The sequence below is a fragment of the Drosophila ficusphila genome, unplaced genomic scaffold (assembly GCF_018152265.1).
Source record: "Drosophila ficusphila isolate 14025-0441.05 unplaced genomic scaffold, ASM1815226v1 contig_127, whole genome shotgun sequence".
Lineage (NCBI taxonomy): Eukaryota > Metazoa > Arthropoda > Insecta > Diptera > Drosophilidae > Drosophila > Drosophila ficusphila.
In genome coordinates this window covers 934420-957922 of record NW_025064016.1, presented here as the reverse complement: position 1 = coordinate 957922, position 23503 = coordinate 934420, and the positions used below count along the sequence as shown (strand labels likewise).

Sequence of the window (23503 nt, the reverse complement as noted above, 5' to 3'; positions counted from 1 at the left end):
CGGCATTCGGCTTCGCCATCGGCGTCGGCGGTATAAATTAGCCAAAAGCCATTTCCCGCTAGGTGGCTTCAACTCAAATTAAATGTTAATTTCATGCCATCATAATCACCAGTGCCGTCGTCGTCGTCGTCGTCGTTTTCGTCCTTAGTCGTTGTCGTGGTCGCCACACATGACCTCATTAAGGCCAAAACCGTTGGAACAGCATTGTTGCCTTTCGGTCCTGCCACGAATATACATACAAACATACAAACATACATACATACTTATACATATACATATAATAAAAGGGCAGTGGGGCCCAGTGTAGAACAGGGTCCAAAAACCACATCCACCGACCAGCCAGCCCACAAATATACAACCAATTGGGTGGCCTCGTGGCGAGTCGCGTTTCCACGCTTTCCACGCTTTCCTCTCTCCCCAAATAAACTGTAAAAATGTTTACCGACAATTTTCTACACAATTTTATATCCCGCAAGACTCGGATTCGGATTCGGTCTCGTTCCCCGACTTTTTTGTTTTCGCTCGGAATTTGCTGCAAATTAGGGTGCGCATGAGGTCATATTAATGTGGTTAATTACAATAATTAGAAATTTAATTAAGGTGTGTGTGGGTTTGTGTATGTTGAGTTGGGGAGTTTGGTTTTTGGCGGGGTCAGTCCGTAGTCCACAATCGAATTTACATGTTAAAGCGCTGTAAAAATGCGAAGAAAAGCAAGAGAAATTATACGCCATATATAAAGCGTATAAATGCGAAATAATTATGTATTGTTGTTGTGACAGGAGGTTTGGGTTTGGGTTTGGGTTTAGGGTTAAGCGGCCAAAAAGGCTAACTGCTCAGTTGGTTTTCGACATAGTCGGAGTTTAGTTAGTCATGTTAGTCATGTGGCACTAACAGAGTTGTTTGTGGTAAACGAATTGTAACCAACAATATGCAAATGGGGCAACGCAAATAAATGACAAACATTAATTTAAGATGCTTTGTTATTTCTCTTCCTTAATAAGGAAATTTGTATGTAAAGAAAATAAAGCATATATTATATTAATTATTAAACTAAATTGTATTTTTCAAGCATACATACTTTACCTGAAAAAACAACACAATTCCTACATCAATTTTCCCTAATTCCCTTCCTTTGTTGGTCTAATCCAAATACAGCCATAGATCATCTACCAAGTTCACTACCCTTCAATTATATCTGGCCTAAAAGGCGCACATGTTGTTTGGGCCAAAAGCAGAACCCCCGACCAAAAAACCGGAAGGAAGGAAATGGTCTGGTGTTTACGAGGGATAGACCGGTTTATGACCCTTGGCCAACCCAAATGGCCATCGGCCACATGGACTCCGCGTGACGATGGTCTAAGAACCCAAAATTTGAACACACCGCCCCAGGAATGTGCGTTTAATTAGAGCTTTTACGTGTCATTGATTTGCCACATACGAATACTATATGTACCACCAGTACTATATTCCACCAGTCAAATACTCCTCGTACCTTCATACATTCCATTTGGTGTGCCACCAATTGCTTTTAGGGATTTGATGTACAATTTGATTTGTGGCCCTTGGTGTGTGGATTTAATAACTTTGTTTACTGGGAAAAGGTGTAACGATAGCAATAACAGAAAGAAATATATAGTTTCTTTTGAGAATGTAACTTAATCATTAGCAGTATTATAATTATGTGTATTTGTGGTATTTAAAGAAAAAATGTTTGTGAAGTGGGAAACATTAAATATCTATTAAATCCTCTAAAATCCTTTATCCAAATTGTTAAATAAGAAAGTTCAAACATTAAGACATCACCCATAAGCACTGAATGGAAATAGTTTTATATAATGTAGTCGGTACAAATCGTTTCCATACTTTTGATGCCAGGTGAAGGCCGCGATTGTTAAGTTCATTCGGAAAGCCTGCCGTTCTTGACTTCAGAAAATCTCCGAGTTGTGCAGGATTCTCACATTCTATTTAGTTTATTATGTAATGAATATTTGCAAATCTCGCCGACTGCAGCGAGCCAAGGGCGTGGCTGTCGAGGGGCGGGTAAGGGATTTTTATAAGGGAAAGGATGAAGAGAAAGGGGCAGAGAAAGGGGGAGGGGAAGGGGAAAGGGAAAGGGGAGGGGGGAGTTCACATAGCTGAAGACTTGAAGTAGATTTAATTTGCGTATGAAAAATTCCTTTTGCAGTGGCAGTAGTGGAAGCAGCAGCAATTCCCCAAACGAGTTAGCTCCCGAGTTCCTGCCTGCTACTTTCTCCCGGCTCCTTTCTTCCTCTTCCTCTTCCTCTTTCTCTTTCTGTCTGTGTTGGTGTGTGGTGTGTTTGAGTGTGTGCGTTTGTGTGCAGTTGTTTAGAGGATATGCATAAGAATGCCTTGCATTTCCGTTTCAGTTTAATGCGAGTGTGTTGGTGAGCTTTATTTTCTGCGCTTGTTTTTCGCAAACAGTGATTTCCTATTTGCCCCCCTCTCTCCTCCCCTTTTCCCTCGCTCTCTTCTCCCCGCGGGCCATTCCACCATTCACGATTTTCCCCATTCGGACTGGCAATCCCCCAAACCCATTCCTTCACCCTTTTGGGCGGCAAAAGTGGAATTGCTCCGAGTTTATTTTATGCTTTGAGCAAAGTTTCGTTGCATATTTTAAGGCAGTTTTGCCGGCTGCAGTTATGTATGTACTACCACTACTACAAAACAGAAAAAAAAAAAACCAAACAGAGCAACGAGAACAAAAACAATCAACTGCGATTTGTTGTGGAGAAATTGCGGAATTATGCAAAAGTCAGGCAACCTTTTCCCCATACAACAACACCCACTTTGAGCCGCTTTCGAGAGCATATTTTCCGTGCTTGGCGGGCGTTTGTCAGTCGAACGGATAGACAGATAGTCCGACCGACCGCCAGACAAGATAGTTCAGGCATTTGAAATAATTTGATGTTTTCATATTTATTAAATTCCACCCCCACCCCCCGCCCACCGCTTTTTGGCCCCCCTCCCCCTCGTGGAAATGACCGACCTTTGGCAAACAACAAAGTGCCAGCAAATCAATTACAATGCACACTCGACAATCCCGAACAGGAACTCACAATGGAATGGAAAAATGCTGTTCTCACATATGTTTTCTCGTTCAACGAGTCCTCGAGTGTGCCTAGAGTCCTTTAGCGAGTTCGTTGTCCGTAGTTCCAGTTTGCCTGGCTTGGCTTGGCTTGGCTACTTTTCAGTTCGGTTCGGTTCGGTTCGGTTCAGTTTGCATGTTTGATGCCTATCTTTAATTAGAACGGCGCTAGAATTGATGACGGGCCAAGTCAGCGGCTCGTTTTGTTGAATGGTGGGAGAGACGGCCTCTATCACCGGGTAATTACCTGACAGGAAATGCAAATCTAGCCAAAGGATACGATTATTTTTCTTTCACATCCACACTTGAATCGCCCGCCCCTTCCTTTCCTGTGGCAAAAAGAAGGCGTGTTCATGCTATGTGAATGTGTGTGTGTGTGTGTGAATGATGGTTATACCCATTTTAAATAAAAGTTTCGACAGCTTGGCACAAATTTGTAACGAAAAGGGATTTTCCGAACGGCCTGTCTCGGTCTCATCATAATCAGCGATGGCTGTCGAGCAGCTGCTGTTCACTTCTTTGGGTCACATAAACGGCAACATGTCAACCTCAAAAACCGCAAAACTTGGCAAATAAGTTTTTTGCCTTTTTTTTCTGCGGCAGAGAGGGGGGTAGACCGGAAAAGCGGCCCGTTGACTGCTTCTTCGATTGAAAATCAACTCTCACACGCACGCCCAAAACTCACACATGTGTGTGTGTTGATTTGACGCCGCCAAATGAAGGTGCACAGTGTCCTTAAAAAAAGAAATATATAAATCTTAGTATTTCCTCAAATATATATTGGGTAATAAATAAAAATATCTGTACTATTCCCCTTCAAAACCAACTGGCTATTTGCAGCATCATTCAAATATCTGTATATCCCAAGCAACTTTTGTTATTCTAGGAAAACCACTTCCAGATTAATAAAGTTTCCCACTTTATAAACCCACTGTGCCTTGCGTTTAATCCGAACAAATATTGTGTTTCCTTTCGCTTCGAGGGGGAATCTGTAGCCAGGCGTTATTTTCAATTTAGCTGTTGATAAGCATAAAAATCACTGGGTTTTGCGCTTTAAATTTTTATGTAAACAAGCGGGGAAACACGCGCGCACACCCAGACACACACAATCTGGGGGGGTTTCCCGCCACCAGCCACCATTTCCAACTTCCAGATTTCAGATTTTCAGCTCCCCACATGCCGGCCCACTATTCAAGGCAGTCACTTCAATGTCAGGCCCCAGTGGGTTCCTCTGCCGCCAGGACGATTCTCATCAGCATATCAATGGCTGTTGGGGCCCTGAAAAGTGTGCTATGATTTTTTGCCCATTTTAATTACGCAGCGTCTGTCGCGCGTCCTTGTTGCTCCTGTTCCTGCTATTTGTGCTATTCCAGCTGCTCCTGCTGCTGCTGTTGAGCAGCATTTCTAATTTTACGCTAGACAAATTTTATATGACTGAATTATGTTGTATGAGCCATGGCCAAGTGAACTGCCCGTTAATAATTTGTTGGGAGCTACAAATTCGAAAATTAAGGGGGAAAAAGCAAAAACTTTAAACGCTTTTGTTTGGTTTTTCTCGTTTTTTCTTCTTTGCTTTTTTTTTTTAATTAAGCCACGACACGCTTTAAACGAAGCCCCAAATCAAAGTTGTCTGGCGCAGTTCCTTCAAGTATCATCAGGCCAGCATCACTTGCATACCAAAACAGACTTCTTCGAATTTATGCTAAGCATATGCTTGCGATGGCAAGGAGGTGGAAAATAGGGGCGGTGAAGGAGGGGTAGGGGGAGTGGCAAGGACGTGGGCCGAGTCCTGGTAATGACAAGGGCTCGCTCAACTTGGGGACGCACGGATACGCAGCCATCCAAAAAGGACAACAAGCTTTATTAATGTTTTATGTGCATTGTGTGCCGCATACTAAATAGCGAGTCCTGCGAGGAGGAAACAAAAAAACAAAAAAAATGTAATACCGAAAGCGAGAAAGCGTCCCGCCATCGACAATGTCAATTGAAAAATCTCATCCATGGACAGGTCCTGTGAAACGGAGACCGGCATGAGGGTCAGTCAATAAGGAGGCGAACGCAAACTAATTAGTTCCAATGAGCAAACAAAATGGGCACCATTCAGCACTAATAGCCTTAATTGAGGGGTATTCGGGGGTATTCGACGGCAATGAGAATATAAAACAAATAAAATAATTGCCAATTTAAAAAAGCATTATTTAAACAATGAAAAAGAAAGATTACAACACTAATAAAATTAAAAAAAATAGTTATTTTTTTGGGTTCCAAAAAAGTCTTAATAATATTCTAATATTCTAATTAATTTTGTGATATTTTAGTTTCTTTTTCTTATTTCTTATTTTCTTCTAGTATCGTTTAAAAATAAAATATTAAATTTAAATATTTGGAATAATGTGATCTTATTGATTTAAGATCTTCAAACATAATATAATGTCATTCTTTTGTTTGCACTTGTAATCAACATCCTTAATGATTATAATCCACATCATTTCGAAGATCCTCAGAATATTTTCCCTTAGATTAATGCAATCCGAAGGGGTATCAATTTTACTATCCGCCTGACAGTTTCCCTTAATTTTTCGCTGAAACACCTGGCGAGGAACAATGAAAGTGCACCGCCATCGGGAAAAACGAGAGATAGCGTGAAGCGAAGACCGCAAAGCATTTTTAATTAAACAGCCGCGCTTGGCGATGATGATAAAGAAGAAGAAACAGCAGCAGCATCACAAGTTGAAGCAGAAGAAAGCGAAGCCGGTGGAAAATGGCGTTGGGAAAGCGGAAAGCAGCGAAGGAAGCACAAGCTTCGACCATAAAATAAATCCACGCCAAAAGTATGCAACAAAAGTTTGCAATTAAAATTCAAATAACATGCAGTGGGAGGAGCAAAAAGGACGACTTACTTTCGGGGGGGCGAAGGGGGAAGGGGGGAAGAACAAACAACTCAATGTGTTGAAAAGCGGCAGACAATTCTTAGAAAACCGCCAAAGCTCGTTCGTTTCCCAAAACCCAAACCCCTCTCCTTTTACCGCCCAAAAACCCCTGAGACATATGTGCCATGAATCACACACAGAAACACACACATGAAATGTAATAAAGCTCTGCTATGCTCTCGTCCTTTTTCGTCCTGCCGCTGCCACCTCCACCACCACCTCCTCCAACTGGCAAACGCTTACGCAATTCCATATCATGTTCGCTGTGCACTTTTGCCGCGGAGAATAAGATGGAGGGAGGAATATTTGGGGGAACTTTGCCGCGTGGCAAACATCATCATATTCATTATTATGACAGTTGTTGTCACAATTAAAACAATAACAAAAACAAAAGTCGTAAGTTTACATGGTAATTAAATATTTTAATATGCCTGCGTGCAGCTGAATTCGGCGGAATGGAGGCGAGAACTCCCCGCCATTTAGCACTCAACTTGGCTCCCATTGGAGGCTTCGCAGTTTGGTTTTTGGTCTTGGTTTTGGTTTTGCGTTTGGGTTTTTGGTTTGGGTTTCAGTTCCTGGTGACTCTGGAAATGAAGAGATGCCAGCGACGGTGGTTTAAAATTGCCAACAGCTTGCCAAGTCTGCCGAGCGCAACAAATTGTCAGCCATTGTGTTTGTAACGCACACATATTTTTGGGCACTCCGTACACTCGAACCAAGCATTAAGAGGCTTTTGCACTTCCGCGGGGTTATTTCTGGAACGGAATAATTAATTATGCCGGTAGGAAAAACATTCCGCTTTCCTGGAAATTTTTAAGTACTTTCTACAACTCGGAGAGTTTCTGTCAGATAAACAAATCAACTTTGGCAGTAATTTATACGGGTTTATTTTTATGGTTAAAAAAAAATATGAAAAAATTGTGGGGAATAAAAAAAAGATTTGGAAATGCAAATAACCTTTAAGCGATAAAACCTAAATCTATATCCCTTTTGTTAAAAATATATATTTCTTCTCTTCGAAATGTATTATTTCTAATGAATTTTTTTATTTATCTTAGCGTTTTCTTCAGTGCATTTTCAATTTTCTAATTGTGAAAGTTGTGCGTGTCCTCCACTCTCAGTCATTTCCACCCCACTCACACACACATGCATATGCATGGAACCACTTGAACACTCATCATCCTTTAGCTTCATATGTCATCGTATGAGTGATTTCCATTCTATCCCAACTGTTGCATAACTTTATGACTGAAGAGGAGTGCAAATATATCTATATGTGTGTGTGTGTGTGTGTGTGCGTTTCTGTGTGTGTTTGTGTGGTTGTAAAGGGGAATGCGGCATTTCGCTATGCATTTAATTACAACTTTATTTAAATATTTTCTGCGCCATGTCGCGCTGACAACATTTTCGCCTGCTGTTGTGCCTCGAACATACAGCAGCCGCTTAAACTTCATTTCCTCAACCTCCTTCTCATCGGTTTGGCATTAATTAATTCAATTGAATGCTGCGTCTGTCATTTCCGCTGGATTCTGGGCTCTTATTCGGCCGACGTCTTCGTTTTAATCCGATTTGTGCACGACGACGCACTTTGGGGGCATTATTGAATTTAAAAAAAAAGGAAAAAGAAGGAAAAACTTGGGCGAGATATTGCTTATTTCGGTTAAATAAGACAATTCATTCAATTTGTGGCCACTAAATCAACCATAATAATAACCACAACAAATGGTCGGCCGCATACAGCAGTAAAGCCAAGAGAAAGTAAAAGGAAAGTTGAGGGAAAGAAGCGGCAACCAAGCCGCAAATTCAACGCCCAATTTGTGCCGCGCTGCTGCTTCCGTTGTCAATAACAATTTACGGGATAAGAAACAGGACGATGCGAAGGACAATAATCGAAAACAGCAGCAGCAGAAAGTAGCAGCCGGTCAGTAGAAAATATATTTCCTTTCAGCTCCCCTTTCCTCTATTTCTTTTTTTTTTTTTTTGTTGGCTTTCTTTTTTTGTGTTCCTCTAATATTAATAATCCGGCATACGCAACGGCAGGACCTTTGAGGACTCCGGCAGGACCAAAACCGATCAGCCATCTCTAGTCGGGGCCAACAAATGAGTTCGGACAGAGAGAATGGATGGAGATGGAGATGGAGGCGGTGGCGGTGGCGGTGCTCCTAATATGTCACTGTTGGTGCCAATAACAATAATAAGCAGCAAAACAAAGCCTAAAAGCTGCCAACCATAAATTCACTTGGCAGAATCGTTGGGGGAGGAGCGAAGGGTGAGGGGGCGTGGCAAGACGTTGACAATGTCAGGATGGCTGGCAGGATCCAGCCGAAGCGAGTGGGACCAATTTGTGCTGAAAATTTATGAAAAGTTCAATTTATTGTGCGACATTATTCCCGCACATAGTTGCTTTTTCGGAGGGCTGCCTCTGAAGTATTTTTTGGCAAGGGGGCTATTAATTTAAAATCCATAACCCATAAATGGTGGAAAAAATTACGCTTGAAGGAAATATTTCTCAGCCGCCTCCATTATTATTATTTCTTTCTTCGTTTTTTTTTGTTTTCTTCGTTTACCCTCAAGATCAATCACTTGTAGGGTAAACATCAAGTCAACAATATAGAACCACAGACTCTCCTGTTTGTTACTGGCACTCGAGCTATATTTTATATTTTATTTAAAAAGTTTCTGCATTTTACTTGTGAATTACTCACACATGAAAGAAATGTTGGCATATCAATTTTGATGCCATACGCATATGTATTATTTTAGCATTTACATACGAGTGTGTGGCGTATGCGAGTTTTCTGTGTGTTAGGTAACATATGCCATAAATTGCCTGAAGTGCTCCACCGACTTTCCTTCTCGACTCCTTTATATATATATTTTTTCTTTTTCTTTTTCTTTTTTTTTTTTTTGCCCTGACTCCCTTCCATTTTTCAAGTGGCGAACAAATGCCTTGGCATTATTGAAATTTCTTGCTTTATTTTTGGTTTGGCTTGGTTTTGTTTTGTTTTTCCTTACTTATGCTTGTTTATGCGGGCCAGACAATAACCCTCTCTGCGTCGCATCAATTTTACATCAATCCATATCCATATCGAAATATATGGCCCCTTCACAACCCTCATGTTTGATTCCTTTTTGCGCCGAAGTAAGTTGATTTGCATATTTTTGGTATTTTTACTCTGTTTGCTCTCGATTCTTTCACAACATTAGCAAACGCATCTCTCGACTTTGCAGTCCACAGCTTCCCCACTTTTCACTTTTTCGACTTTCGCTTCGGAGTGCAAATGAAAAAAAAAAAAAACGTCAAATTTTAGAAAATTTATGGGGTAGTTTGTCTTACAAAGCATGCCGTTTTCTTCTCTGTGCGTGTGCCATTTTAAAGTAATTTGGGTAATTTTTCATAAGCTGGCATTCGAAGCCAGCAGAATTTTTGTATTTTATATGATGTTGCAGCATTTTGTGGCATTTTCAGTCCGTTTTGTATGACTGCTTAAATATTTGATATGCAAGGTTTTTATCCAAATGCCATGAGTTTAACATTATTCTTTTCTCTGTGGTGTTTTTGACTTAAAATAATATTTTTATATGTTACATACAAGCTCTTTGAAGTTTTTATTTCTCATCAAATAATCAATGGTTTTTCAGTAGTATGTTCCGCTTTGTATCATTTGGATAAAATGTAAATGCCTTTATTTTGATTTCAGAAATGTAAATACCTGTTTCTGTTATTTTCCTCAGAGGTTATTTTTGTGTAGCGAATTCTCTGGCAACAAATTAATTAGTTAAGCCTTGTTGTCATATTGTAGCTTCATTAATTAAAACCCAGGCAACGCCAATCCCAAACCCAAACCCAAACCCAAATCCGAACGCAAAACCAAAACCAAAACCTTGATCCCCAGATTTGCTCTAGGCAGAGATAATGAATAATGAAAGCATGAAAGTCATCGCGAAGGGATGAGGCATGAGTTACTTTTTGCTCGTTTCGCTTTTTGGGGGAAACTGAAATCGGGAAGCGTTTTGTCAAAAAGTTAAGTTGTGCATTTTGCTGGCCAATAAGGAAATTATTTTACATGATTCAGCATATCGGAAAAGTGAAAGTAATTACGGGCCAAAGGAGCACTATCATCCTGAGTATCCTGCGTATAGAGAGTCATCATATGGCTTAGAAAAAAGGAAAAGATTCCTTTATCTGTTCGCGAGCGGCATACGCAGGATTTACAGCGATGCAAATTGATGACTTTTGATTGCTGAAAATGATTTGTGAGTGTGTTTGTTGCTTAAAAAAATACATAAGTTGTACTTCTATTGAAATTCTGGTTCGTTTAGAACCTAATTATATATTTTTACGGCACAACCCAAACCATAAAGTTTAAATTTCATTGAACATATTAGGTATTCTCGGAAAAGCTGATTACTGGGTAACACAAGAAATTATTACCCTGAGTTCCCTGAAGACTGACCAACATTGACTTATTGATTTACTGATTGAGTTCGGGTTTTTTTTTCGAGGCATGTCCCTGTACTTTCTTCTATCATCGCCTTTTTTCAGCTGTTACCTGGCTGCGCTTTCACTTGCTGGTGTTCCTGTTCCTGTCACACCATCGTTGTCCAGCTTTACTTTGGAATTCCTGATCGCTTTCGTCCTTGTAGCTCCCTTCTCCCCTGTGGTTAGATAACCACCAGGACGAGCAGGAGGAGGAGGAGGAGGCGTTTGCAATGGAGGCGGTGACAATGCGCGCACATGACCCCTTTTGCTTGACCTCACTTATCTTACTTAGTGGTTTAGTGCTGCTCCCCGGTTCTCATGGTCGATTTTTGTCCGGTGTGCTGGCCAAAGACAAAAGCCATAGCTCCCCCATTGATGCCTCCTTTTAGCCCCCCTTAGCTCCTTATCCCCTCACCCGCCCCCTTCCCCCTTTGAATCCCCCGCACTTTTTGATATTTATGTCGCCAGCTGTTGGCATTAGTGGACTGGCTTTTAAGGCGAGCAAATGTTTGTGGCAAAATGTGGACACAGCTAACAGCTAACAGTCCACTGTTCTCTTCCGTTCTGTTCCATTCTTTTTCTTTTTGTTGTTGTTGCTGTTATTGTTGTTGGCGCATTAGGCTTTGGGCCACAAAAGCTTAGGCCTTCTGCCTTTCGGGGAAGAGTTTTTGCGGCCGGCCAATATCCATTCGCATCCCCAACCACATTCGACAACTGATGTGTGTGCGGGCAATAAACTTGTCGCTTGTTATTATCGTCTTAATCGTCTCCGACTCGATCTTTTTTTTTTTTTTTTTTTTTTTTGGACATTAATGTGTATATGTTCTTTTCTTTTGTTGTTCCCCTCCTGTTGTTTGGTGCTTTTATGTACTACTCCCGCCCTTGTCGTAATTGCCTGTCGTTGCAACAGTTGGGCAGAGCATGAAAATTGATGAAACTTTCGGTAAGCACTCCGTGAACTCAGCTCTACTTTCTAACTTCTGGCTTTCGGACGACCTGCGGTGCTGGTTTCGCTCCATGAATTTACATAAACCCTTAGACTGGCGAACATTTATCATGTTTACTGAAGGAGCTCTGTATATATTTTCTGGCAATGCTCTTACCGAAATTATGTTTGCTTCACCTGAGGAAACATAAAACAGAAGGCTAAGAAATTGAATTTGTTGTCCGTATAAATTTATTTTGAATGCTTTTATGGTAATAGTAATATCTGCTTCTTGTTTAAAATTATTTCTATGACTTTCCACCTCAAGAAGAGTATTCAAACTTCTTTGTTTTATACTCACCGTATGTTTATTTTTTTAAATAATGCGTTTAGGGCCACGTGACAAAGTTGTGGAAGCCAAATGCCTATACAGCCCAACCTCTCCACCATTTTGCCTCCATAATCTCGACGCGTCGCGACATTTGCTGCATAATAATAAACAAAAGGCAAAGGACTCCAGACGACGAGGCAGGCTGAAAAAAAGCTCAGCGACAGGCAGCGATTTGAGAAACAATAAAACAAGGACTAGCCAGGATGGCAGTGGAAACGCGTGGAGTGGGTCCTGCCATTCTGAGGGAGGCATTTCGGGTCGGCCAGAATGAAACAATGGGCCAAAAGAGGCAATGCATACTTTACGGCTATATGACTGTAGGCTTAGCGACAAAACATTTATGCTTTGTTGGATTTTGTAAAGGAAACTCGGGACCTGACGGGATTGTCTCCGTCTGCTAGTTTCGCCAAGTTCACGGAGACGGAAGATGGGGGGTTTACATATTAATTCTCAGCTCAAAGGTTAAGGTGAGCTGGAGATAAAGAAGTTCCTCAGCTGGATTGGGAACCAGCATGGTATTTAGGTTTATAAATGGGAGAGAGGAGAGATTGAGCTGAATGTTAAATGTTCTAGTTTGGGTTCGTTGAAATGTTACCTGGAGAAAACGATTTTTCCTGCAAATTTGCATTTTAAATTTGATTAAAAACAGGGATAAGGAATCATTTTTCAGCAGCAATTCAAGAAAATAAATTATTAGGAGTTCATATGGAAATAAATGTAATATAAGTTGTTTTAAAGAATAGTTATTTTCTCCAGAAAGTAGTTTGTATTTAATTCCACATAACTTAAGCCAAGCAAAGCAGGATTCTAGTTAAAACCTAATGATGAACTGTCTTGGAATTTAGAATTCTCGTCTCGTATTCAGATCCCCTGGCTGAGGAACGTGAGAGCATCTTATTGAAATACATGGAATTCATTTTAGTTGCTCAACTTGACACCGGCTTAGCGTGTGTTTTCCAAAGAACTTTCGCCAAGTGGCAACAGCCAGGAGTGTTTGCCAGAGTAATTTCAGCTATTTATCAAGGTATGACAATGCGGATTTCGCAGGCATTTAAAATGCCGGCAAATCTCAAACTTCAGATTTGCCCGCTTCATTTTGGCCACGTGTTTTTTTTTGGAGTGGAGTGGGGAATCTCTTTCCGTTAAAAAGCAGTTCGCCTTCGGCAAGATGGCACGGCTACCTTGGTTTTTTTTTTTTTTTGTTGTACTTTGCTTTTGTTTTTCCTAAGAGGCGACTTAAGTGGAGCTGGCTGTTTTGCTTTTGGCTGTTGTGCGCACATTTGGCTGCCAGCCATTTGCGGCTGTTGCCTACTTATAAGCGTCGCCGCCATCTCCTTCTTAATGCGTGTGTTGAACCGAACTGAACTGAACTGAACTGAAGAGAACTGAACAGGACATCAAGTGCTAGACAAGTTTTTTCCGCCTGACACACTGGCCATCTGCCTGGCGGCTCTTTTGGCAGCTTATAAATAACGCAAATTAAACAAAACAGCAAAAATGAAAAAGAAACTTTGTGGCTGGCAGCAAACTTTTTCGTCCATCATGATCAACATCAATATGTATGTGTGTGTGTACGTATGCATGTGAATTTCCTTTACTGACTTTATATACTCAATATAATTTCTGTCAAAAGTTGAAACTAATGAAAGCCAAAAGCCATGCTAATAATAATAAAACTTTGTCCTGCACTCCTCCTCGGCAAACTTTTTGCATTGTCCCTGTCGCTCCTTCTCACCTACAGTGAACACACGCACACACCGACACACTCGGTTGACACTTAGGCTTCGGTTCGGTTTTGTGATTGCTCAGCCAGTAGATACACCATCCTGTATGCATCTAATACATTTCATAAATATTATGACAAGCTCAATAAAATATCAAAGCATGCTTACTGGGACGAATACGTGCGTAAAATGAAAGCAAAGTAAGGAGTAGTTTTTTCTTTCTTTTGCAAAGTGGTTTTCAAATGCTCTATAAAGGGTAACTAAATTGGAATTTCATTACTTTATTTTATCAATTTAATGGTAAATAAATGCTAGCATACGAGGTTCAATTAATAATTGATTGAATTGAAGAAAGTTCACCGCAGGTTTTAAAATGGATTTGTTTTAAAAAGGTTTCCCATTTAGTTTCAAACGCAAAAAATATAATTTTTAAAAAAAAATACTATTTGGTATATTTTGTAAACAATTTTTTTATATGTCAAATACTTATGTAGAATTTTTAAATTTTACAGTATAGCCGATATGCTTTAATAGTAAAAGCCTCCCCTAAATCTCCTTCAACTTGGGGATCTATTTAGGCTTTGGTGATTTTGGTTTTTCTCCTGGCAATTTGGCAAGTGCCCGGACAGTTTATGAAATTGCCAGGTTGTCTGCAGAAGATTCCTTTCTCTTGTCATCATCATTGTCCTTCGTGTTTTACTCCTCCCGCTGTCTTTGTTGTGTTTTTCGTGTCGTTTGTCCTGGTCGCTGGCAATCATAAATTGCTAGGGCCTACTCGGCGAGGAAATCGCAGGATATTCGGTAAAGGACCAAGAGGTTTGTGAGGGGAGTGACATCTGACTAGAGGAAAAACCTCTGAACGCTCCACACGTGTGTGGCTGCTTCTCATAAAGTTTGCGGCATTTTAAGCCGCCCCAGCTTACTAGGTAATCCCGCATAGAAATAATGAGTGTTGCCATGTGGCCGAACGTCTTCGTCTTTGCTTTCCTTTTTAAAAAGTATACAACACAACACCCACACCCACACACCCACACATAGATAGATGGAAAACAACAAATCCCCATTTAATAGAGTAGGCGTGAGAGGGCATTGTGAAATTCCACCATTAAATATGCTGTGGTCTACGAAATATTTTCCACCACCGAAGCTCGAATAGTTTTTCTATCCGGCTAAAGTAAAAACCGCAGGCAAGTCAAGATAACTTTGCCATGTCCTGTGCGCCTCAAGCGAAGGACTTTCTCCCTCTTTCTCCTTCCCTTTCCCTCACTCCCCCTTTTCGACCCTCTTCGCACGTGTTGACAATTTTTTGGCCACAACTTTACATTAGGCTAGAAGCAAAAACTAATTATATTAAAATGTCATGTAAAATGGTTCCGTATAGTTTCTTTTTATTTCCATTTTTTGGTTGCCTTGCCATCGTCGTTGTCGTTGTCGTTGTCGTTGGCATTGACCGAAAATGCTTGCTGGGATTTTGGGTTTGGCCAAAAACCCAGTTGGTTAGTTTATGCAGTTTATACAGTTTAATGCATACACAAACGTGTGAGTTTGCCAAGTCATTTTTGGCACAGGAACTGAGATGTGGCTACCCCGAGTTATGGTCGAAAAGTTGTCGGCGAAACTTTGCTAAGCCTTTTAATGGATATTTAAATGAAGAGCTAAGTGGGTCACTCCGGGAAATATTGAAAACCCAATCAACACAGTCGATAGATAACCAACTTGCAACCAAAATAGACACTCTTTTCACTAATTGACAGTCTATAAATATTTGATATTGCATCAAACCGGTTGATAGTTCATCGTTCAGTTTACTTTTGCCGGCATTGAAAGCAATTTGAAGTGATAATTTCCCTGATGAACTCTATTTCGGGTCGCCGTGACAGTTGACAGCTGCTTGAAGGACCTTTTTCAATGAACTTATTGAAAGGTTTGTTTTGGGGAAAGCTGAAAAATAATCATCTTAAACGTGTTGCCTTTTAAGTTGTAAACCTTTTAGTACCTTTACATCACTGTTGACTTGGTCAAGGAACGTACACAGTATTCCGATCACACTTAGAGAAATGGTGAAATATAAAAATTCTATATAATAACAAAAATGGTATTCCTATAAAAAAACTTTTGTGGAAAATGTTTTGAGTGTTTGCAGCTGGAAACACGCTTTTAATTTTGATTAATGGCATCAAAGTCGACTTTTGGCTCGCATCATTTATATGGCTGACTGACCGAGCACTCGGCGTAGGCCTTTCTAAAACTTTATCCCGAAAGTTTCCTATTTTGTTGTTATCGATTCCATGATGAATTGCTCCGTGCGATTCGCTTGACACTTTGTCGAATCCCAACCAGCGTGTTTTTCACCGAGTCCAAGAAATACGTTGCCTTTTGCAATTTAATTAAAATTTTCTACTGCATACTTTCCGAAAGAGTTGGTCATAATCGTTGGCTGCCGCCTTTGCTTCGGTGTTTCTCAACTGGCGTAAAGTTTATTTTTATTACTCTTTCAAGTAACATTAAAATTTAGTTGCATACGCAACAGTTCAGTGGAGAAAGGAGAAAGGAGAAAGGAGGAGGTTGAGAGCAAAGGGGGCGGGGTCGTTTGGCTATAAAAATCCTCCAGTGTAAAACTATGCTGCGCTTTTATAAGTATTTTATTTGTAGCATCCCGAAGGAGAAGGAGTGGCAGGACTTGCCGGTTCCTTAGACTCAGCAGATTTAGCAATGCTTTGGCAAAGTTGCCGCATTAAAAATACAACACGCCGACCAAAAAAGGGGTCGAGGTTCGAGGTTCGAGGGTCGAGAGTTGTGCCAAACACACAGAGTTGCAATTTTCCCCATTTTGGAAAAGCGGAAGGGGGAGGGGAATCCCCATTCTACTCCCCTTTTCCCCCGGAAAAGTGCCCCGGGGGCAGAGAGTGGGAAATGCAATGAATCGTTAAATTTAGCATCGTATTTCAATGCAATTCAGTAGAACGAAACGGAACGAAGCGAACGAAACGAAAACGCTTCTGATGCTGACAGGTGAATTGCAGCTGTCAGTCAGTGGAAACAACCCCACGGCTCATCTTCTGCTTTTTCGAAAGGCATCTTTTTCCCCCATCCTCCGGTTTTCCTCCGCTTTTCCTCCGCTTTTCCTCCACCCCGTCATCTGCCAAATGATTTGTCGCCAACATGGCCACATATATACGGACTTATAGAGATACCTACATGTATAAGCGATGGGCAAGCAGCTTAGCAGCTCATCCTTCCTGTGCAGCATCTTATGACTATTTGCAATGGAAGCGTTTCCATTTCACGAGTCACATACATAGTTTGTACGGCATACAACCTGGACCAAGCCAAACCAAACCGAACCGAAATCAACCGAACTGAACTGAACGGAAGGGAACGGAACCCTTTGGCCCATAAAATGTTACCCACTCGCACTTTGCACTTATTAAAAAGTCGTACTCTTCTGTTGTGTGGGGTAAATTCTCGGGCCTTCGGGCATAAATTTTGAGAATGTAGGCGCGCTCGATGAGCCTAACTTTCAAGTTTTTTCCCCTAACTAGGCCTGGGGCCATAAAACCCAGCTGCATACTTTACGATTCCGCTCCAGCATATGCTGATTTTATATATGCACACATATCCACATCCCCGCATTCCACATCCACTAAAGTGGAGATTGAGATTGAGGCATATTCCCTCTTTTCCGTGAATGCCACACGGGGTCAATTTTTATGAGCATTTTGGCATATTGGAAAATGGGGCCAAAAGTTATGGGTATAATTTAAAGGGCCAAAAAAAAAAAAAAAGAAAAGAAAAGAGTAGCGAATACAGCGGTGGCAGCAAAAGGGGCAGACATATCATATATTGACCTAATTTAGTTGCTTTTGCAGCAAAATAAATCATTGTTTTAATAATATAAATCAACTTAGGCTTCTTTGAAATTGTTAGTATAACAAGTTACTTACTGTTGTTTGCTAAAATTAATAATCACTTCTACTTGCTTAATTTATGTATAAGATGTTTGCAGACAAACCAATTTGATAACCGTGATCATAACTTATAAGGTTTCCTAGGCAAATCTAATTTAATTATACAAATAGCTGATTCAGCTTGCTAATTTGAGCTTCACCATAAAATGCTTGAGTAAAGTTAATAATCAAAATTGATAATTTAAATAGTAAACTGTTTTCAATTATTTAGTACACACCTTGTTCGATATTTGCCTTTAATATGCGTTTTATTTCTCTAGGACGACTATCATCCTTTTATGTTCCACTTGACCCATTGTTAGTTTTATATTTCAATTTGCACTTTAACTCATTCTCCCTTCGTCTAAAGCTGTTTTTTAGTTCTTTTTAACTACGCCCCTGATTGGGCAAAAAGCTTATAGAATATTTTTCATAAAATCAATACGAATTTTCTATTTCGTGTGGGTTTTTTGTTTTTAACCTTTTTTTGTGTAGGGTCTATAGTAAAAATGTTAGTATTAATTTCCATATAAATTGCTTGAATGCGCGCATTGGTATTTGTGCCCGTTTGTGTGTGTGAGTGGGGGCTTATATATGTATGAATGTGTGAGTGTGTGTATCTATAACTGCACATTTCAAACGCTCAAATCAATTTGCACATATCAACAACGAAATTGTTTGCTCAATGTGGACTGCGTTGCCAGAGCTTTATTCTTTTTTTTTTTTTTTTTTTTTATTTATTCCACACGGACGTGCGAAATGAAAAATCAGCAAAAAGTTGCACGCGAACTAAACTTGGCTGCAGTTAAGATTCCTTGATTTTGGCCCTCCATCCGCCAAACGAGCATTTTTATAGCCCGCGGCCTGTGTATCTATGTAATCTACAAATTTCATTTGCTATGCCTTTAATCTTTGTAACAAGAAAATGAAGCTGAGGAAGTAGTATCAGCAGCAAATAGCACAAACATAATTAAATTTATTTAAATTTTATCTCTGTATTTTCGCCTTAAACCAACAGCTTCGCAGTGTCGGCAATCCGGCAAATAAACAGAAATCCCTGTTTTATGGCCTTAATGATACGCTTTTTATGAGTCGGCACGGAAGTGTCTTGAATGCTGTCTGTCTGCCAGAGCGTGTTTGCTTCTTTTTTTTTTTTTTTTTTTTTTTTTTTTTTCTTGCGCCTTAGCCTTCAGCCATTGCCATGCCATCAAATTGTTTAAGCAAACATAAAACTTTACAAATGCGAGAAGCAGAAAAAAAGCAAGAAAAAGATATATATTTACTGAGAATTTGCGTTCGCCTCTGAAGTTGGCAGAGCGACGGAGAAGAGCTCATTACGGCCACAAAAACCAATATGCTTATTGCTGATTCGCTGGCAGCTCAGCCATGGCTATAAAAACTGTTAACGTAAGCGTAAAATGCTTTCAAGTGCTTCGCAAATCTAGCAAACCCACGCTGCTAAATCTTCCTGTGGCCCGCAACGTCTCATTCTTTTTATCCTTCCCTATTTTTTAATGAGCAAAAGCAACAATTGTTGTAGGTGCCAGAATTATTCTGCCTTTGCCAATTTTCTGCAAGCTAACTTGCTTTAATGTTGAGCAAAGTGCAGGTGATTAGTATTTCCTTGAGAAAAACTAGAAAGTATAAATCACTAAAATTGATTTAAATATTCAAAAAATGTTTCATTATAAAACGAATATACATATATTCTTTTTGCCTTGCTGCCCAAAACTTATGGCAATGGGGTGGTCAGAGAAAACTTGTCCGAGGAAAGTTGAGTTGGAAAACTTTTGTAAATGATACAGACAGACTATGCCGCAGCAAAAGCAAATTTGCTTCTATTATGGCCAGGCATCGCAAAACCAAAATAGTCTGCCCACAAAGCGGTAGCCAGAGGACGCTTGCCTTGTGGAAAACTTTAAATTATTTAGAATGTCCCTTACATTGTAGTCGGCACAATGTGCCCGGGCTTTTGACGCTTTTAGTCACAAGGCAGCTGCCAAATATTGTTATTTTTGTGGCTCTGGGGGTCACTATTTCAATATTACTTAGTTGCAACTGAGAGGCTTGCGATTGAGTGCAGTTTCCAGAAGGTTGGCTCTTAAACTCTAAAGGAAAGAATTTTTCATTAGGTGGGATTTAATTGAAATAAATATTTTATGATTTTTAGGATATTTTTGAAAGCCAAACAATCATATAAACACTGTATTGCTGAGCCAGTTATTGTGTATTAAATACTCTTATTAAGTTAGTGTTAAATACATTTTACCTATTCATTAAGTATACTAATTGCATAGCTTAGCTAATATTAAGTATGTTAGTTAAGCTAAGATTAGATCTATTAAATTACCTTTAATGAAACACCATCGCCATTAAATCAATAAAGTGCAATGTAAAGTTAAATAACACATAATTCGCGTTAATCGGAAACAAATTTGTCGTCGTGCGCGTAACGTTTCGTAACGTCATTACTAACCGGTCTGATGCCCATTGCAGATGCGAATTATTCGGATATACCATATATACAATATCTGACACGTAAGTCGGGCTGCGGCCTAAGGTACACTTGTCCAGCAATTTAAATGTCGCGTTACCTATCTATAGGTACCTATACCCTTTACATATATATTTAATTTCAATCAAAAACTGATGCAAAGAGAGAAAATGTGCATGGGAAAATCATAAATCGAATTGATATGTTGGGTAAACTACTTTACGTGCGGGGTCGAAAGGAGCGTTTGCCTGACAGCAGGCAGGACATGGCCTCTCCTGCTGAACGGCTGATGCCTTGGCAGCGTGCTGCATGCAGCATGCAGCATGCAACATGCACATGACAATATTTTTGCTGGTTGTTTAACGTTTCGTGATTTTTGCCAGATTTTTAATGCCACACATCTGTTTTCCCTGCCGTTGCCGCCTGGCTTCCCTATTCCCGCAATCCTGGTATCCTTCTTTTTTTTTTTTTGGCTCTCCCTCACACACACACGCACACAACTGCGAGGCACGTTCGTTGAGGGTGTGTGCGTGTGTGTGAGTGTGGGCAAACAACATGCGACGTTGTATTGACAGCATATTGTGACAAATATGTAAAAAGAATATACGAAGAGCATAACGCTCGCAGGAACCAACAAAAAGCGAGATACGAACGAAATAATGGAAATGCATTCGAGAGTTATTCCGGCAGCAGCTTTAAAACCCGACTGATGCCTACTTAATGCTCTTAGCAGAGCATAAAAACTAAACTCAAATACATATTGCTCGGCCATACGTATCACTTTCATAATTTCATAAATATTTTGTGCCAAAAAATATATGAATGCAAAAGGAATATTAAACTCAGTGCGCTTAAGAGGGATTAGCTGGAAAAGCGGCAGCGGGAAACCCGTCATTTGTGTGTGTGTGTGGCATCAACGCGAAACTTTAAGTACCCAAGGCCTAAAAATACTAATTCGCCGCTTTTGAGCCCAGTTAGCTAACCAGATTCGCCGTGTTCTTTTACGACCCGTCCACAGATCCACCGGAGATCATCAGGAAGCCGCAAAATCAGGGCGTTCGAGTGGGCGGCGTGGCGAGCTTTTATTGTGCGGCACGCGGAGATCCCCCGCCATCGATTGTGTGGCGCAAGAATGGCAAAAAAGTTTCGGGTAAGTTCCTGTAACGGCTTTTTAAGCCCCCTTTTCTACCACCCAGCTTCCATCCACCCAAAATCCCCTCGCACTTTTCCACTTTAACTGAGCTTCTCCACCCGATTTGCGCCATTCACAGGAACCCAGTCGCGTTACACGGTGCTGGAACAGCCCGGCGGGATTTCCATACTCCGAATCGAGCCAGTACGGGCGGGACGCGATGATGCCCCCTACGAGTGTGTGGCCGAGAACGGCGTGGGCGATGCCGTTTCCGCAGATGCAACTTTAACCATCTATGAAGGTAAGTGCCGTGCCACAACGTCATCGACATCGCCAACCCCATCGTCGTGTCCTGTTATTTATGGCCGTCGAGTGCAGCAGCCTCCTAATTGAACTCCTCTCGATAGGGGGGATGCACTGGGGGAAGTTTTCTAAAGCTAATATCAGGAATTGATATCTTAAAGTACTAGAACAGTAGGAAGTACTGGAAAGGAATAAATGCAGTTCCCATTTTAAAGTTTTTGAAGGGTAATAAACAAATATATGGGATGTGGTTTTAAATGCTTTAAATACCAAATAAACAGAAAAGATATTTTGTAGATTTTATAAAATAATCTCAAAAATGTATATTTTAAACTTTAAATTCAAAGCAATCAGAGTGGCATTTGTTTTTGTTACAAATATTTTGAAAGCATGAATGAGCCGCACAACTTGCATATTATTACAAAACTTAACCATACCATATTCTATGGCTTGTTTTTTTTTCATGTTTCAAAAACAAAGTTTGGAATAGCCATCTAACCGAATGCCTTCGTCTTCCGGTGCACGGAGAAAAGAGTCGTGATAGAGCGACACAAAAAGTTTCGTTTAGTATGCGACGCAATGTAAACTACGCTCATACATTGATTTTGAATTAAAACTGGGCAAAGAAGTTGGCGTAAATGGTAAACTTTTGGGGGGTGGTGGGGCGGGGCCCAAACCACCAGGCCCCCAAAGGATGGTGATGGTGGTGGAAAGTTATTTGCCATCTTGTTTGTGTGGCTTAAATTACTTGCCAAAATTTACTTTTGCTTATTTACAACTGTGCAAAGGATAAAGTTTTCGCTCTCTAAGCCTAATCAAGTCTGTGCGAGGGCGGATGGGCTTGGATAGCCAGGCAATTGAACTAATTTGCTTAAACTGAGAGCAGGCCAAGTATTTATACATTCATCCCCCCACTCATCCACTTTTTACCCAGCCCAACCACCCTTTTTTCCGTTGCCAAAATTATAAACAGCAAAAAGTTCAATAACAAAAATTTGCTCTCCCTAATGGGACCCTCGAAACTCTGGGAGAAAGGGAGAAGTTATAACTTTTAATGAGATTAAAGCAGCAAATTATTTGGTAAATCAACTCCAATACAAAATACATATTGATCGATGGTCTCTGGACGGCTGAGTTTATACGAGTTCGAGGCGAATCCAAAGTCTTGCTAAATTAATTATGAGCGCTCTTGGCTGATGAAGTAATTAAAATCATTCAAAGTTTTTTTTAATTTTAATTATGGAATTTTCCGTTAGCAAAAGCATTTCGTTTACTTGCAAAGTTTTAAAATAAATAAAATAAAGGCACGCAGTATGGTTGGAATAAAGATTGTTAAAGATTTGGTTGTGAATGTTGAAGGCTCTTATTAAAAATTAAACTGTGTGAAATTATTTAAGTCACTTCATGATTGATTATTTAAGGATAAGAAAAGTGCTAAATATTGAATGAGTGAATAAATTCATTGATGGGTTTTAGTATATAACATATAAATGCTCAGCAAACTTTCCAGATTTAATTCATTTATTAAGAAGCTGTTAAAAATATTAAGAGGAATCAAGTTCTTATTGATTAGTTTCACAGTTTGGTTTGTCTTGAAATCCTGTTGTGTGAAAAGCTAACGAGGCAGGATAATTACGTTACCTTGGCCTGCCTTTTTACCTTTTCCAGTCTTGTGCAGAACTTTTACCTTCACTCGCACGGTTGTTAGTCGCCGCTAAACTACACTAATTACTTCCCCTTTTCCACCTTACCCCTTCTCCTACTATATATCCCTTGTATCCCTCGTAACCCGTACCCCATTTGGGCCTCGGTTCGCTTTTGAGTCTATCAGCGAGCGTTACAACCTGCCACAAATCAAATGCACACCAATTACGTGGCGCCAAAGTGCACAGAGAGCATAATCAACTCGCATAATTAACAACTAAAAATGCAAACGTTGCCACTGGCCGCACAAAAGTGCAAGCGGGATAGAGACATTGTGGAAAAGAGAGGGAGAGACAGGCACAAACCGAACACCGAGTGTATCAACGAAAATATGTTCCTGTTTTCTGCTCGGCTTTCCATTTTT

General features: G+C 40.3%; 1 protein-coding gene across 8 annotated transcripts in view; it reads left to right on the top strand.

Annotated features, from left to right (window-relative positions):
* The window catches only part of LOC108092641 (tyrosine-protein phosphatase Lar), a 106562-nt gene that overhangs the window by 23365 nt on the left and 59694 nt on the right, over nucleotides 1–23503 (top strand). For 5 of the 8 annotated variants that reach the window (XM_017192280.2, XM_043209312.1, XM_017192281.2 and 2 more), the window contains exons 3-5: nucleotides 20003–20044; nucleotides 21019–21150; nucleotides 21272–21433. In XM_017192280.2, coding sequence (XP_017047769.1) covers nucleotides 20003–20044; nucleotides 21019–21150; nucleotides 21272–21433 — 336 coding nt within the window. The remainder of the gene's footprint in view (nucleotides 1–20002; nucleotides 20045–21018; nucleotides 21151–21271; nucleotides 21434–23503) is intronic. The other 3 variants (XM_043209315.1, XM_043209308.1, XM_043209310.1) reach the window with 1 other exon arrangement.